General features: G+C 48.0%; 1 protein-coding gene across 1 annotated transcript; it reads left to right on the plus strand.

The window, feature by feature from the left end:
• Positions 1-2,064: 2,064 nt before the first annotated feature.
• Positions 2,065-15,612, plus strand: sfrp5 (secreted frizzled-related protein 5; the record flags this gene model as incomplete). The annotated part of the gene is made up of 3 exons (XM_084470176.1): positions 2,065-2,725; positions 10,879-10,956; positions 15,247-15,612. 3 exons carry the CDS (start codon positions 2,065-2,067, stop codon positions 15,573-15,575), a joined length of 1,068 nt encoding a protein of 355 aa, XP_084326302.1. The 3' UTR covers positions 15,576-15,612.
• Positions 15,613-15,689: the final 77 nt, after the last annotated feature.

A 15,689-nucleotide genomic window follows, 5' to 3' on the forward strand; every position in this document is an offset into this window, starting at 1 on the left:
AAGTGTATTTGTGCTCTTAGCAACTGGAGCCTCAACTGGGAACCTCACTGTGAGCATCGGCAATGGCATTGAGGCTAATACGCTGCAATAGTTATGCACAAACCACATGACAAGTCAAAACCAATAATATTCAAGTGCCTTGGTACTGTAGTTCTGTGAATGGAATGAAGCTTTCCCTCCAAGAGCGAGGGAACACCCTCAAAGTGAGCCACCAGGCCAACGTCCACCACACAATAACACAGGCCTTTGAAACTCAGGGTATCCGTTCTAGTGAATTTGCTGCCAAGGCGATGGCTGCTCACAGTGTCAGTGGCACTGATAGAAAGAGACAGAGAGGCAGCGTGCCCCCATTCAAAGCCAACACACACATTAGCATATCTCACATGGCGTAGCTAAACCACCTAGCCACCTGTAACTCCAGCCGTGCTCAATGTGTGGCACGCAAACCCTTTCCTCTCCCTCACGATTTTATATTTATCACGCAGCGCTTTTGATTCATACTGCTTCCTGAGAGGCCCATGCTCGGAAATCGTTCTTTCTCTGCGTCCCTGTCGTTCTCTTTCTCTGTCTCTCTCACTCTCCCCCTCTCTCTCTCTCTCTCTCTCTCCCTCTCTCCCTCTCTCCCTCTCTCTCTTCCTCTCTCACACACACACATACACACACACACACACACACACACACACACAGGCACACACCAGATGCAGACACACTTTCTGTTTCTATGAAGAAACATGAAGGGTAATTAAATGAGGGAGAAGAGACACCAAAGCAGATGAAATGATTACTTATAAAGAATGTAAATTATATTTTTGTGTTCAACACCCGTAGCAGTAACCTTAGGCAGTAAAATAGGATCATGTAGAAATATTCCAATAACATAGAAGTTGTAAAATATATTAAAACAAGAAGGCAAAGTGTATAAGTATCACCCACATTCCAGCTTGGTCTTTCTTACACTAAGAACACACACACACTCACACACACACACACACACACACACACACACACACACACACACACACACACACACACACACACACACAACACACTGTCATACATACACACACATACACACAATCAAACTCACACTGACTCTGACACTCGCACTCTCTCACACACACACACACACACACACACAAGTACGCACACACAAACACACATACTTTCTCTCTCTCTCTCTCTCTCTCTCTCTCTCTCTCTCTCTCTCTCTACTTGGCATAGAGGAGGGGTTTTAAAGAAGAAAAAAGCGGCAGGGGGGAGGTCCCCCCCCCCCCCACTCTGAACCTGGGCCACGCCCCCTCAGCCTTGTGATTGGCCGGGTCTGTTGTGAGTGAGGCCAGGGGAGGCCAGTCGGGAGGGTGAGAGGTCTGAGAGTCTGCTTGGGGGCAGGCTCAGGCACTTGCAGGGGCCAGCTCCCACTGCCTGTAAAAAGCCTAGGTACTTCTCGGCTGCAGCTACACACTGATAGACAGGGAGCAGGGCAGCACGCTGACCACAGAGACACACACAGAGCGGCGCGGGCACTTATAGGGACAGAGACAGAGCGCGGGACATTTACTGAGAGGCAGAGAGGCAGAGAGCAAGACATAGTGCGAGCACCACAGGTAGTCGTCAAGGGGAAAGGTAGAGCTCTACAGTATTGCACTCCTGTGTGTGTGTGTGTGTGTGTGTGTGTGGCTTCTCTTTTCCACCTGGCCCCCGTCGTCTCCTGTCTCCTGCTACCTGGGCCGCAGACGGGGAGCGGTTAGGACTGCACGGCTTAGAAAGCTGCCTCTGCCAGGGGGGGCCGAGCTGGGGAATTAAACACCCTATTGTTTTGAAATCTGCTGCTTTTCCACAAGGGAGGGCGGGGGGGGGAAAGAAAAAGGATTACAGCTTACCGCCCTTGCGACACATGTTCCTCGGCCCCCCTGCGACTTGTCATCCGTGAGCGAGCCACTTTCCCTTCTTGAACGCAGGGGGTGGTGGTGGGGGGGGGGGGGGTGGCTGGGGGCGCCTTTGCCTGTGGATTTTTCTTTTTTTTCCCCCTCCAAACCGGAACCCCAGCAAAGCTCGGGCTCAGCCATGTCCCGAGGACAGCAGAACAGCCCCAGCCGGGCGTCCAAGCGGCGGCAGCGGCAGTCATCCTCTTCCTCCACGGACGCTGTGGACGCGGCGGTGTCCCGCGGCGGCGGCGGCGGCGGCGGCGGCGGCGGCGGCGGCGGTGGCGGCGTCACGCGCCTCTCCCTCCTCTCCCTCCTCCTGGTCGTCCTGCTGGCGGCGGGGCAGGCGTCGGCGGCCGAGGAGTACGACTACTACAGCTGGCAGTCGGACAACTTCCACAACGGCCGCTTCTACACCAAGCAGCCGCAGTGCATGGACATCCCCGCCGACCTGCGGCTCTGCCACAACGTGGGCTACAGCAAGATGCGCCTGCCCAACCTGCTGGACCACGAGACCATGCCAGAGGTCAAGCAGCAGGCGGGCAGCTGGGTGCCCCTGCTGGCCAAGCGTTGCCACGCCGACACGCAGGTGTTCCTGTGCTCGCTGTTTGCGCCCGTGTGCCTGGACCGGCCCATCTACCCGTGCCGGTCGTTGTGCGAGGCGGTGCGGGACAGCTGCGCCCCCGTTATGGAGACCTACGGCTTCCCCTGGCCCGACATGCTGACCTGCGACAAGTTCCCCATCGACAACGACCTGTGCATCCCCATGCAGTTCGCCGCCGACCACGCCACGCCGCCGCCCGGTAAGGTTCCACGCTCGGCCGCGAACGCAACACACGCACGCCCACAGACGCACACGCACGCACACGCACAGTGACATTTTTACAGCACATGCCTACCCTCTGATTCATATGTACACTGACGCAAGCGTTCACTGCGTGTCACGTGCACATATGGACAACAATCGTGCACTTGCACACACACACACACACACACACACACACACTAAACACTCATACTTACACAGACACACACACACACCTTACACAAACACCAACACAAACACATATGCGGTTTATGGTGATAAAGCAGTTCCAGAAGTTTGGCTTTTTTATTGATAGTTCGCACATATCGAGAGAAAATCTGTTCGATCTAGTTTATGGACAGCATGCTGTGAGATAATATGATATACTGAATAGAAACAAATTGTTTGCTTTTCTGAAGTGAATTGAATTGTAAATCAAAGTGTAAAGAAAAGATTTGGTGTCACACCGCCAGTGACAGATGGAGGTTTAAGTCGAGGTGGTGGTCAAGGGGCGAGAGACACAGAGTGAGAGGTAGAGAGAGGTAGAAGGAGACAGGGGTAGAGAGGGAAGGACTGCCCAGCGAATGGCTCTTAGGCCTGGGGGAGACCCGCAGACGGACAGCAGCTCCACAGACTGAGAGGCTCCGCTGGACTGATCCCTCACTCAATTAAGATAAATGGACTGTGGTATTACACACACACACACGCACACACACACACACACACACACACACACACAAAGACCCACATACACACACACACACACACACACACACACACACACACACACATACACACACACACACACACACACACACACACACACACACACACGCAAACACATACAAACAAACACACTCACAAACAAACAAACACAGACAAAAACACACAAACACACACACACACACACACACACACACACCTTCCATTATGTTTCAAGATTGATTTTCACTGATACACCATCATACACCATCACACATAAAATATCACAGAGAATCCATCAGAGCTTATGTCGAGATTTGTTGAGAAATAGCAGCAGGACAAGTCAAAGAATCGATGATGGTCGGCTTTTTGGAACAAACACTGTATGAGTTAACAGGTGAAAACAAAACATGTGGGGGGAGAGAAAGAGAGACCAGAGATAGAGAGAAACAGACCAAGTAGATACAGAGAGAGAGCGGGTGAGAGAGAGAGACCGAGAGACAGAGACAGAGGGATATACGGCCAAACAGATAGACAGATAGACAGACGGGCCAAGTAATCATTAGGGTGTGTATGTGTGCGGCCAAGTGGGTTTGAAAAAAAGCAAAAGCAGTGGGACTACCCAACAAAAGCAGTTAGTGTGGAGAGGGGGAGAGAAGGAGACGATGAGTCCTTTAGAATCTCTCTCCTTTCTCTCTCTCTCTTTGTCTCTCCCTCGCTGTCTCTCTCTCTCGCTCTTTGTTGGGTCTGGCAGTGAGCAGGCCAATTAACAAGCGGGCCAATTACTGGGCTCTCCCACTAATGACTCAACATGACGGGACAAGACAGCCGGCCCGGAGAATAGGGGAGAGCCGGGGAATGGCCGACATCCTGATTGTCCCAGAGAGAAAAAAAAGCAACAAGGAGCGGAGAAGAGAAGAAAGAGAGAGAAAGGGCGAGGGGACGGGCGGGCCGAGAGCAGACACAGACACACAGAGGGGGAGAGAGAGAAAAATAAGGGAAAAACTCCTTCCTGAAGCATTAAAAAAACCTTTTCTTTTTATTCACATGGAACTTGTATAAAACGGTTTAACATCTCATTATTCTCCACTTAGCTTTTAACCAGTTTAACCGTTTAACCGCCACGGCTCTCCTGTGTATGTGTGAGTTGATTTATCTCCAGAGTGAACTAGCGCAACTGGTACAGTAGCCATCAGAGGTTAATTAACATTAAAAGAAAGATCCCAAACTGTAAACCAAATATTTACCAAATGAATAGCTATCTGGATTATATATATATATATATATATATATATATATATATATATATATATATATTTGGGAGACACATAGATAAATCAATTTAGAGAAAAAAAATGGGAAAGTCGTATTATTTGAGGTGTTGTCCTGAATCCGCAAACTGTTTTCAAGTGATATAAATGACTCTGACAGGAGACTGTCCACCAGAGTTCATCTTTCACCGGGAGGACCTATGCTTCAGAGGAAACGGGGGGGAAAAGGCCCATGCAGCACGGTGGTTTCATGCCGAGCGGAGCTTACTCCTCTTTATGAAAATAGATGCTCTGTTTTGGTAGGACGGGTATCAAGTATGTGACATGTTGGCTTCATAGCCCCCATAAGCCCCCGGTCTCTCTACATGCACTCTTCTGGGAAAGCTAGGAGACGGCTTGAACTTTATCAGTCATCTCCTCGCAGATAGCACGGCCTGTTGATCTTATCTAATCAGCATACTTGACGGAGACAGAGCTAGATTACGCCGCCTTTTGATACCACACTTATTACGTGGAAGGATCAGCGCCGTTACACACTTTAATTTTGAAGGGGAAAGATAAGGAGAGGCGAAATGACAACATGAAATGGAACACATTGTGGGATTTGGAATTAAAGAATATAGAGGATAGGATATTGAATGTTTGGGGGTGAATCTACGGTGGGAGATTTCGATTTTTGTGAGAGACAAAGCACAGGGATACATACAGGAAGAGAGACAGGGAAGAGAAGAAGAGAAAGAGAAGGGAGGACAAGGGGGGATGGATAGAGAGAGAGGGGAGATAGATCGGGGCGGGAGGTGGAGAGAGATAAAGGGAAGGAAGAGGGAGCGAGTGGGAACCAGAGAGCGAAAAAGAGAGAGACACAGGAAAAGAAACAGAAGAGACAAAGAGGGAAATGAGAGAGAGAGAGAGAGAGAGAGAGAGAGAGAGAGAGAGAGAGAGAGAGAGAGAGAGAGAGAGAAGGGGATTAAGACAAAGAGACAGAGACAGACAGAGAAAGAAATGAGAGCAAGAGAGATGGAGGGAAAAAGAGAGCAAGAAAGAGAGACAAAGGAGAGAAAGAGAGAGAGGGAAAATGAGAGGGTGATGGAGAGAGAATGGAAGAGACAGTAGCGAAGGGGAGTGAGAGAAAGAGAGAAAAGGGCATAGAGAGAGAGAGAGATGGGGGAGAGGGGTAGAAAGGGAGAGAGAGACAGTAGAGAAAGGGAGAGAGACGGGGAGTGAAACTGAGAGTTAACCCATATCAGTTTTGGCCTGGGGCCGTACAGCATTAACATTTTGTTTAGAAGCAGCGCTCCTCTGATCTACCGATGAGGCCATCCTTAGGACACGCCTTTGGCTCCCAACACATACTTACAGACACACACACACACACACACACTGAACCATACACACACACACGCACACACACACACACACACACACACACACTGAATCATACACACAAACACACACACACGCACACACACGCACAAACACACACCCACTGAACCATAGACACAAACACACACACACACGCACACACACACACACACACACACACACACACACACACACACACACACACACGCATGCACACACTTAAACATACAACATACATACACACATACAGGTTAGAGGAATCCATGCGAAATTGAGTTCTTAGACACGGATGTTGTCAATAGACATCCAAGTCCCTTTCTCACAATCATATTTGGCTTCTTGAGATTAACTGCCGGATTCAAGATGGCTTTCTTTCACAGGCCTCTGCCTTTCTGTCTGCCTCGGGCTCAGACAACCCTGCTCACACATAGACAACTGAGGCAATCTACCACTGGCACCGACCCAGCATTACAGGGAAGCTAATCTGATGGATCTGTGTGGGTGTATGTCCTATTTTTAAGAAATGCACTAATATTTCACTTAGTATAGAGTATGACTATGAAGTATGAACTATTTGATGCATTCACATGCATGCATCCTGGGTGTTGGTGTATGTGTGTGTTTGAGTGTAGGGGTGTGTGTGTGTGTGTGTGTGTGTGTGTGTGTGATTTTATGCATGTGCATAAGCCCACTAGGTGTGATTACATGTAACACAAGTGTCGAGATAACGTAGCACAAACAGACAAGCCGGGGGTGGATCAGAAGGGCTCTGAGATGAGGGGCCCGAGCAGAACCTACTTCCAGAAGTGGCCGGGTGGTCCCTTATAGGGGCCCGTATTCTTTCGCGCAGGACTTGGCCCCCGCTTCACTTTTTCATTAGAAGATGAACTCAAAACCTTCCCACCTTCGGCGAGTGCCGCGGGCGGGCCCCTGCCACGCTGTAATGGACGGGCTTCGACCCCGCGATCGCTACTCGCCGGGTCAACGGGCCACGGCCGAGCAGCGGAGAAGACGAAGAAAAAAAAGAAAAAAACACAGCTGTGTGTTTTAACCTCTCCAAAACAAATTTCCTACGGCACAATGTTCACCTTGTCCGCTGGAAAGTACTTTGTGCCCGGGAGACAAATTGCATGGTGTCAAAGATATTGTCTGTCCTGGCGGTGCATTGATGTGGCCAGTGTAACTTACCAGCACACCAACGCAGACAGGCTGCACTGTCGGTTCCCCGGGCAGCACAATGAGAGCTACTCATGTGGCTTTGGCCGGCGTATGAAAGGGAAAATGTGATCCAGTGCTCCACTGCATGGAAGACTGCCTATTGGGGCCTATTGGGATCGGAGAATGCATGCTCCACTTTTTTTTCTTGAGGGAAGGGGGTGGGGGGGGGGGGGGAGGTTGTATGTATAGGATTCCTACAGATTCAAAGAAGCGTGCTGGACCTTCTGGGGGGGCCCCTGGGGATGGGGGACGGTAGGGGGACCGGGCGGGTGGAGTGGGTGTAGGGGTGTAGCGGGGGGGGGTGGTGGGCCTGAGGGCCACGTCAGAGTCCCTGCTTCATGTCCGTCTGCATGCTCGCTTCAACCAGATGTTGGTGGCGGGCGATGTAAATCACCCACTGGATTTCACTGCCGGCGCACTACTGTTTTATGTCATAAGTGTTGCTGCCACCGACTTGAAGGGGGAAGACGACGTGTGCGCCGGTGACCTCTGCATACTTGGAATACGATGTTCAGGTCCACAGTGAAGGGATGAGGCACGGAGAACCACAACTGGAAGGCTATATGTCATTTTTATTGGGAAGGGGGGGGAGAGAGGGTGTGAGTGGATTAATAGAAGATGGAAAAACTAAAGTTACCAAAATTAATGTAAGTGAGAATTTGCGCACAATGTACAACAAGTTGGGCAACATGTTCAGTGCTTAAATTTAAGTTACATTCTGCTCCTAAGTGCGTGATGCCATTCTGATAGTTTCGGTTTCTTTAGAGTACCTGAGGGAACCTCTCTCTCTCTTGCTCTCTCCCTCCCTCTTGCTCTCTTTCTGTCGATCTCTGTCTCTCTGTCTTTATCTGTCTCTCTGCCTTTATCTGTCTCTCTGTCTTTATCTGTCTCTCTTTGTCTCTCTCTCTCTCTCTCTCTCTCTAACGCCATCCGCTGTCACACACCCTGCACTGTGAAGTCTGCCTATGTGCGTCAGTGGCGTCAGCAATCAAAACACATCATTCACTTAATCTGTCAGTTTTGGGGTGGGAACCAACTTTTAAAAATGTGTGCCTTTTAGCTCATAAAGGTTTCACGCTTAAGTGAAACCGGAGCGGGGGACGGTCCAGCTGCAGAAGAACCAAAGCACCACGGGCTGGGGGTGGGAGGGTGGGGTTGAGGGGGGAAGATGGCCAGCAACGGTCTCCAGGCCTGAAGAAAACTGGGAGCTGATGAAGGAAGGGCCGTTGCTTAAATTGATCTCCCTGTGGCGAGCGTGCGTCGGTTAACGGCCGGGGCCCCAGTGGGAACCGGCGCTCTCCCGACACATGGTCTGGCACTCACACACATGAGCAGGGGCCCCATGCCAGCATACCACCCCGGTGAAGCCAGGGCCAATTACCGGGGAGTATGAATAAGATGTAACAGCTTCAAGAGAAATCATTCGAAACAGACAAAGCCAGAAGAGACTTGGCCTATTTCTCTCTCTCCCTCTCCCACCCTCTCTCTGACTCTCTCTCCCTATCGGGCTGTCACTCTCGCTCTCTTTTTGACTGTCTCTCTCTCTCTCTCTCTTGTGTGCGTGTGTGTGTGTGTGTGTGTGTGTGTGTGTGTGTGTACATTGGTGTGTGTGTTCCCGTCCGTCTCCCTGTCAGCACCAGACAATTAGAGACCCTGCCCGGCTTTCTATTCTCACAGGGTCCCGCTCACAAACGCATGGGAAACGTTTGACAAGAAAAAAGTGGCAGTTGCTACACGGGAACCGCGTTCAATTCCCACCAACACAGCCGCTCACGCACACACAGGCTCAGATGCGCATGTCGCACACTTGCACATACCACACACACACACACACACACACACACACACACACACACACACACACACACACACACACACACACATATAGACATAGAAATCTAGGATAGGTGACAGTTAGAGGGGGGGGGGGATTCACCTCCTCATGACCCAGGCAGTGAGGCATGCTGAACTTTGACCTCTCACATTATCTGAACAGATGCTGAAGTTTGTGTTGGGGTGATAACCCCTGAATCCTGACTCCTAACCCCAGGCCTTGTGTGTGTGTGTGTGTGTGTGTGTGTGTGTGTGTGTGTGTGTGTGTGTGTGTGTGTGTGTGTGTGTGTGTGTGAGCGTGTGTGTGCTTGTGCGCGTGCGCATGTGTCATATAGTGGGGGAGATGAATACAATATGGAAAGAAATGGAACAAGAGGAAATTATACATTGGTAGAAGCTGGCATTTAACACTGCCAGGGTTAGGGGTTCGATTTCCAGAGGGGCCACCCATGCTAAGAAATGTATACACTCTATGGTATTGTAAGATGCTTTGGATAAAATGGTCTATTATTATTGTTATTATTATATTAAATAATACTTTGGATATTGTGGCAAAATAAATGGCAGAAATGTATCCCCCCTTTTAGGCAACTGCTCAGCAATTTGGAGTCCAAATTGAAGCTTCAGCATAAAAAGAGAGGTTTTTAGTTCCCTCCGATGAAAGCGCTGTCTCCAATCCAAACACCGTCTGCAATCATCACCCCCACTACCCCCCCCGCCCCCCCCTGTCCACCACTTCCTCCTCTCCCTGTCCTCTTTTAACATTCCTCTGCCGGATAACATGAGATCCCAATGAATGATACGTTTGGAAAAGTGTATTGTCAGCAAGGAGGTGGGATGGCTGGTGGGGTGGGAACGGAGGTGTTTGCAAAAAAATAAAGGGGAGACCAGAGAGAAAGATAGAATAATAACTTCTTTTATGTATGGGATACTGTGTTGCATATGAAAACAGGGTCTCAGACAAAAACAAATGCGTGTGTCACCTGTTTTAAAAACACGTCCACTCTGTGTAAAAGCGGTTGCTGTGTTCTTATTGCACACAAGGAAAAAAAAAATTCTGCTCAGTGAAAAAGGCTGTGAACATGCACTAAATCACACTGAAAAAAAACATAGATCAAATATTAATCACGTACACCGAGTCTAGATCTGGTATTAGCAGCGGGGGTCCAGGTCAGGCTTTTTTTAGAAGTTAAAAATAAACCTGTGCAGAGTTGAGCTGTTGCTTTGCTTTCCATTTGCCTCTTTCACAATGTGTGGTTTGCAGTGTGGGCCGGTGGCAGGCTCTGCCCTGCACACTGAATCACTTTAACACGGCTGCTCCACTCGCTCCCAGAGCAACGTTTACCTTCCCCAGCGGCCCCGACCACGCCCGCTCCACAAAAATATACAACCAGTGGAATTAAAACATTTTCTCTTGTGTAATTGGAGGGCAAACAGCAGTCAGGCTCCTGGGTTATATATTCCTTCTGGGAAGCAAATCGCCTCTGACAAGAGGGGAGGGCTCCCAGCAAGTGTCTCAAAAGTGCTGCGGGATTAAGAAGTCCACATTTACATGACTTCTGGGGTTGTGCTTGGCTCCAAAAAAACATACTTTCCCCTCAATCCCCTCGCGGAGTGGAAGGACTCTCTGCAAGAGTTGTTTTAGTGAGTTGTGTCCTCACCCAAGATGATTCTAGGCCCGATTGCTACATCAACAAGGTCGAAGTGCATTTATGTCTTTTGGATTAATGATGTAAACTGTGTCACTTTCCTTGTTCCCCCACAGTGTCTAAAGTCTGTCCTCCCTGTGACAATGAACTGAAGGTGGACAACATCATGGAACACTACTGTGCCAGTGACTTTGGTGAGTACAAACAAAGACGTCACAGATGAACCTACACGTGCACACACACACACACACACATGCACACACACACACACGCATGCGTGCATGTGCTTTCACTCATGCACGACGCAAGGCAAAAGCATTCCTTCATGATTTTTGATCAATGACCCTGCTGGGTTCATGGAACAATTTATTCAATTATATATATTATATTTTTATATATAGCCTCTGTACATACTGTTCCAATCCATCAGCACTTTCTGAGCAATAATCAATTTTTTCAACACTGCACACTCCGCCAAACCTCTGCAGTGAACTCCTGCATCTTGTTGGTCCCGGCCAAGGGGTTCTGATCTCTCCGACTCTGTCATTGAAACTCTACTTTGTACAATCGTGGCGCAAGCCTTTAAAGTGAACGCAAAAGCATCTCTAGATCCCTGGACCGCGATGATAAAAATAATGATGTCTGGGGCCGCAATAGCCTTGGGAAACCTCAATGAAAGCCATTTTGCTGGCTTTTCAACAGATTCAACATTTAAGGATAAAATTGTATATGATAGGCCTATATTGGCCAGATCTATAATGAAAATCATGCTTCCAATGAAACCTTTGTGTCTAAAAGTTCCACATAATGGCCAATTAATGACATGATTAATTGCACGGATGTGAAAAGGTAATGTGATACCCATTAAGAGAACAAAATACACATGAAACATATCCCCACACGGCCATAATTAATATCCTTTGAGGACATTGCTCATAATTGGAGCAAAGCCAAATAAAGTTGACTTCTACCATCCAATTTATACTTGTTGTAAGTTCATACAACTGGATTATTAACGCAATCGTACATTGGCAACGCAATTGCAGGGCTCTCTTGGGGTGGTGAGATGGAGGGGGGGGGGGGGGTTGGGGCATAATGGATTCTCTGTCATAATTGTCAAACATGATTAAATTTAGCGGGATGCTAGCCAAGCACGGCCAAAGGCTTTAACAATAATGTTCTGCTGGCTGTGGATGCGTTTGGAAGAGACACAGGGACAACTGCAGTAACCCCCATTACAGGGACACATGGTTCAGCCAAGCCTCAGTCTTCACTGTACTTTTTTTTTTCTATGCGGTATTTGATTGCAAGCTTTATCTTGAACGATTCTCGAAAGTTACTTTGCCGAACTTTGGACATTGTTCACACTCAACGTCATCGGAGCCTGCTGTTTCTCTGCACGGTTTCCCCGCTTTGATCCATGAGCTCATGTTTCTTCACATTCCTGGTCGCACCATTGAATTGGAAAACCAGAGATGAGTGGTGGATAGAGGTAAGTGGCAAGCGGGGTATTGTTAGGATTTGATCACGCTAGCCGCATGACGCCTCGCTGCTAAGAACAGTTGTTACTCAAAATGGCTGCCATTTTTTCTAACCCTACCGACTGAATGATGGGGAAAAACACAAATGGTTCTCAAAATGGACGCCATTTATTCAAGAATACCCCGCAAACACCCCCTCCAACCAGTCTATGGAAAGTGTGTTTGTGTAGAAAAGGGATGCTGGAGTCGTCGCGAGAAACACACATATATATATCTAGGTGAACACACACAGACACACACACACACACACACACACACACACACACACACACACACACACACACACACACACACACACACACACACACACACACCTCCGGCACTCACGCCCATGCACATACCCATACACACTGCCACACATACATATGGATATGAATGCGTGTGCAAAGTAAGGCATATACACAAACCAACCCAAACATACTCAAGCACACATATCCGCCCACATGCACAGAAGCACACAGCCACACATGCACACACAAACACACACACACACACACACACACACACACACACACACACACACACACACACACACACACACACACGCCGCCACACATATATGCATATATAAACACACACACAGCACTTGATTATACTCGTTCAGGTTCAGGTTCACCTCACTCAACGCTCACGGCATCTGAATCAATCTTATTTTGACTAATCCTTTCGGACAAAATCAAGGAAATGAATTCCTGCGCAATCCACATGCACATTCTTTCTAGCGTGCTCTCCTGTTCTCACGTGCATGTGTGCGTTGTGGGTTTTAGGAACATAATGTTTATGAAACAGCTATGCTTGGGGGACAAGAACTTAGATGGCGATCTCTGGAGAGCCCTGCTGGCTACACAGCGATGCTTTATACTGCCATAACTCCATGATTAATTAAATCTGTCAACATACTCACCAGGAGAATTCCTCTCTTCAATTCCTGCCAGTTAAATTTTTATCTTCCCCATCTATAAATATGAATGCATAAACATTATGGTCAACCGTAAATACAAGACAGCAGTTCATTAGTATGAAATCCGTGAGTGTGTCGTATCCTGACCCCACCGGGCGTCTGTGTACAGAGGTTATCTATCATTCCTTAGGAATACACACAGGCTTTGGTAGAAAACATTCTAGTGAGGGGAACCATCCAGCCAGAGATTCCACAGCTCACTAAAGTATTGGATGTTTGAGGAAGCCGTCTTTATGTCTCGATAGCTTTTACCTTTTCTTTCCTTTTATATCAGCTACAATAAACAGTATAGCGCCCCCCTTATTATCATATCCATCCAGCAAATATGAAGTAAAGAGTTATTGCTATCACACTCAGGGAAAGACACAGGGAGAGTGACAGGGAGAGACATAGAGTGAGACAGATAGTGAGCGAGAACGGTTGGAGAGAGACAGGGAAAGAGACATTGAAGGGACAGGGAGAGAGACAGGTAGAGATGCAGCGATAAGGGAAGAGAGGCAGGTAAAGACAGTTGAGAGCCTTTTCCGTGCACTGAAAAATCTCATAGGCACTTAAGGTGTTTCTAAGCAAGCAATGAGTGGTCCCTGTATAATGTCCACTCTGCCCAGGTATACAGGCTTTTCATAAGAAAAATAAGAATAACATTTTCCTAATACGAAACCAAACTCCAGTGTCCTAATGGAACTTTGTGTGTGTACAGACCAAACAGAGAGGATTGCTCAAGTCCCCCAGAAATATAAAAATACCTTTGGAATTCATATTTATTTTTTAACTCCTGACAGGAAAAGGATAATTGCTCTTGGCGTGTCCCCTCGGTATGCTTATATCCATAAAAACAACAACAATAAGAAGAAGAATTCTGTATTTAGGATATGGTCCTAATCTGCCAGGGTGGAGCGAAACGGGATGGATAGATTCCACGGTCTCACCCAGCAGCAGGAAATGGCTTCAGACAGATTGTTTTGGCTGAAATCTGAAGATTGGCACTGGTGTCTCATTAATCAGTCAGAATGTATCAACATTGAATCGCCTAACAAGAAAATCAGGGTGGTCTTAAAATAAATTAATAGTGCATACTTGTACTCCACAATGTTCTTTCAACGGCGTTATCAACTGCTGGAATTTCTTTCCAATAACAACAACATTGTGATTTCAACACTTTCTTGAATGTTGTCTGATTTGTATGTCTACTCCGCCTTCTATAAATATGAGAATCAGTTTACCACAAGAATTTCTTTCTTTCTGAGAATATTTCATGCTGCTTTGGATTTGTCCCCTAACACTCATACTTTCCCTAAACAAGAGCTAATGATTTTCCTCCCCCTCAATTCATTTTTTTTTATTAGACATACATAACAGAGGTCAAGAATGAGGCGGTGTTAGGGCATATTGCCCAAGAATGTCTACAGGTTGACTGTGGACATTGGGTTTGATGTGAAATAATTTATTCTTTTACCTCATAAGACCACATGATATTAAATCAAACATTATTACCTCATTGGACCACCCATTCCTAGTGCTGACACCAGTTCTGACTAGTATCTGCTTCTACACAAAGAGCGGTCAAGACAACACCATATAAAGTTGTATGGTTCTGAGATAAATCAGACCCTGTCGGCGTGGCTTCTTCATTCCACCTATACCAAAATAGACTGATGATTTACTTGGGTCTGGGAGATGTTTCATGAACCATGTCTGTTTACCCTGTATCTCTGAATAACCTGATTTGTGTTGAACCTTTAGCATTCTTTGCGTCATACCTCTCCCAAAACCACGATACCAGAGTCATCAGTTTAAGCTTCTTAAGGTTTCAAACCCACAATCTTTCGGCTTCGAGTCAAACACCATAACCACTAGTCAGGAATTTGTACAACCACAAATTCCTATAGCTGACATCTTTCATTGTTGAAGTGTTTTGCCTTAAAACCCATATTCTAATCCCCCTGAATCCCTTGTATTCCCCCTTCTGTCCTCCCTCTCAGCCCTCAAGATGAAGATCAAGGAGGTCAAGAAGGAGAAGGGAGACCGCAAGATCGTGGCGGCGCAGAAGAAGAAGAAAGTGCTGAAGCAGGGCGTGCTGCGCAAGAAGGACCTCAAGAAGCTGACGCTGTACATCAAGAATGGCGCCAACTGCCCCTGCGCCCAGCTCGACAGCCTGGGCTCCAACTTCCTGATCATGGGCCGCAAGGTGGACCAGCAGCTGCTGCTCATGTCCATCCACAAGTGGGACAAGAAGAGCAAGGAGCTCAAGTTCGCCATCAAGTACATGAAGTCCCACCAGTGCCCCACCTACCACACCGTCTTCCAGTGACGGCCGTGTCCAACTCTACTCCGCGGGCCGAAACCTCGTCTCGTCTCGCCGCCCGCCCGTCGGACCGACCCGACCCACCCCCCCCCCCCCCCCCCCCCCCCCCAACCCCTCCCG

The sequence above is a fragment of the Micromesistius poutassou genome (assembly GCF_964030765.1).
Source record: "Micromesistius poutassou genome assembly, chromosome: 7".
Lineage (NCBI taxonomy): Eukaryota > Metazoa > Chordata > Actinopteri > Gadiformes > Gadidae > Micromesistius > Micromesistius poutassou.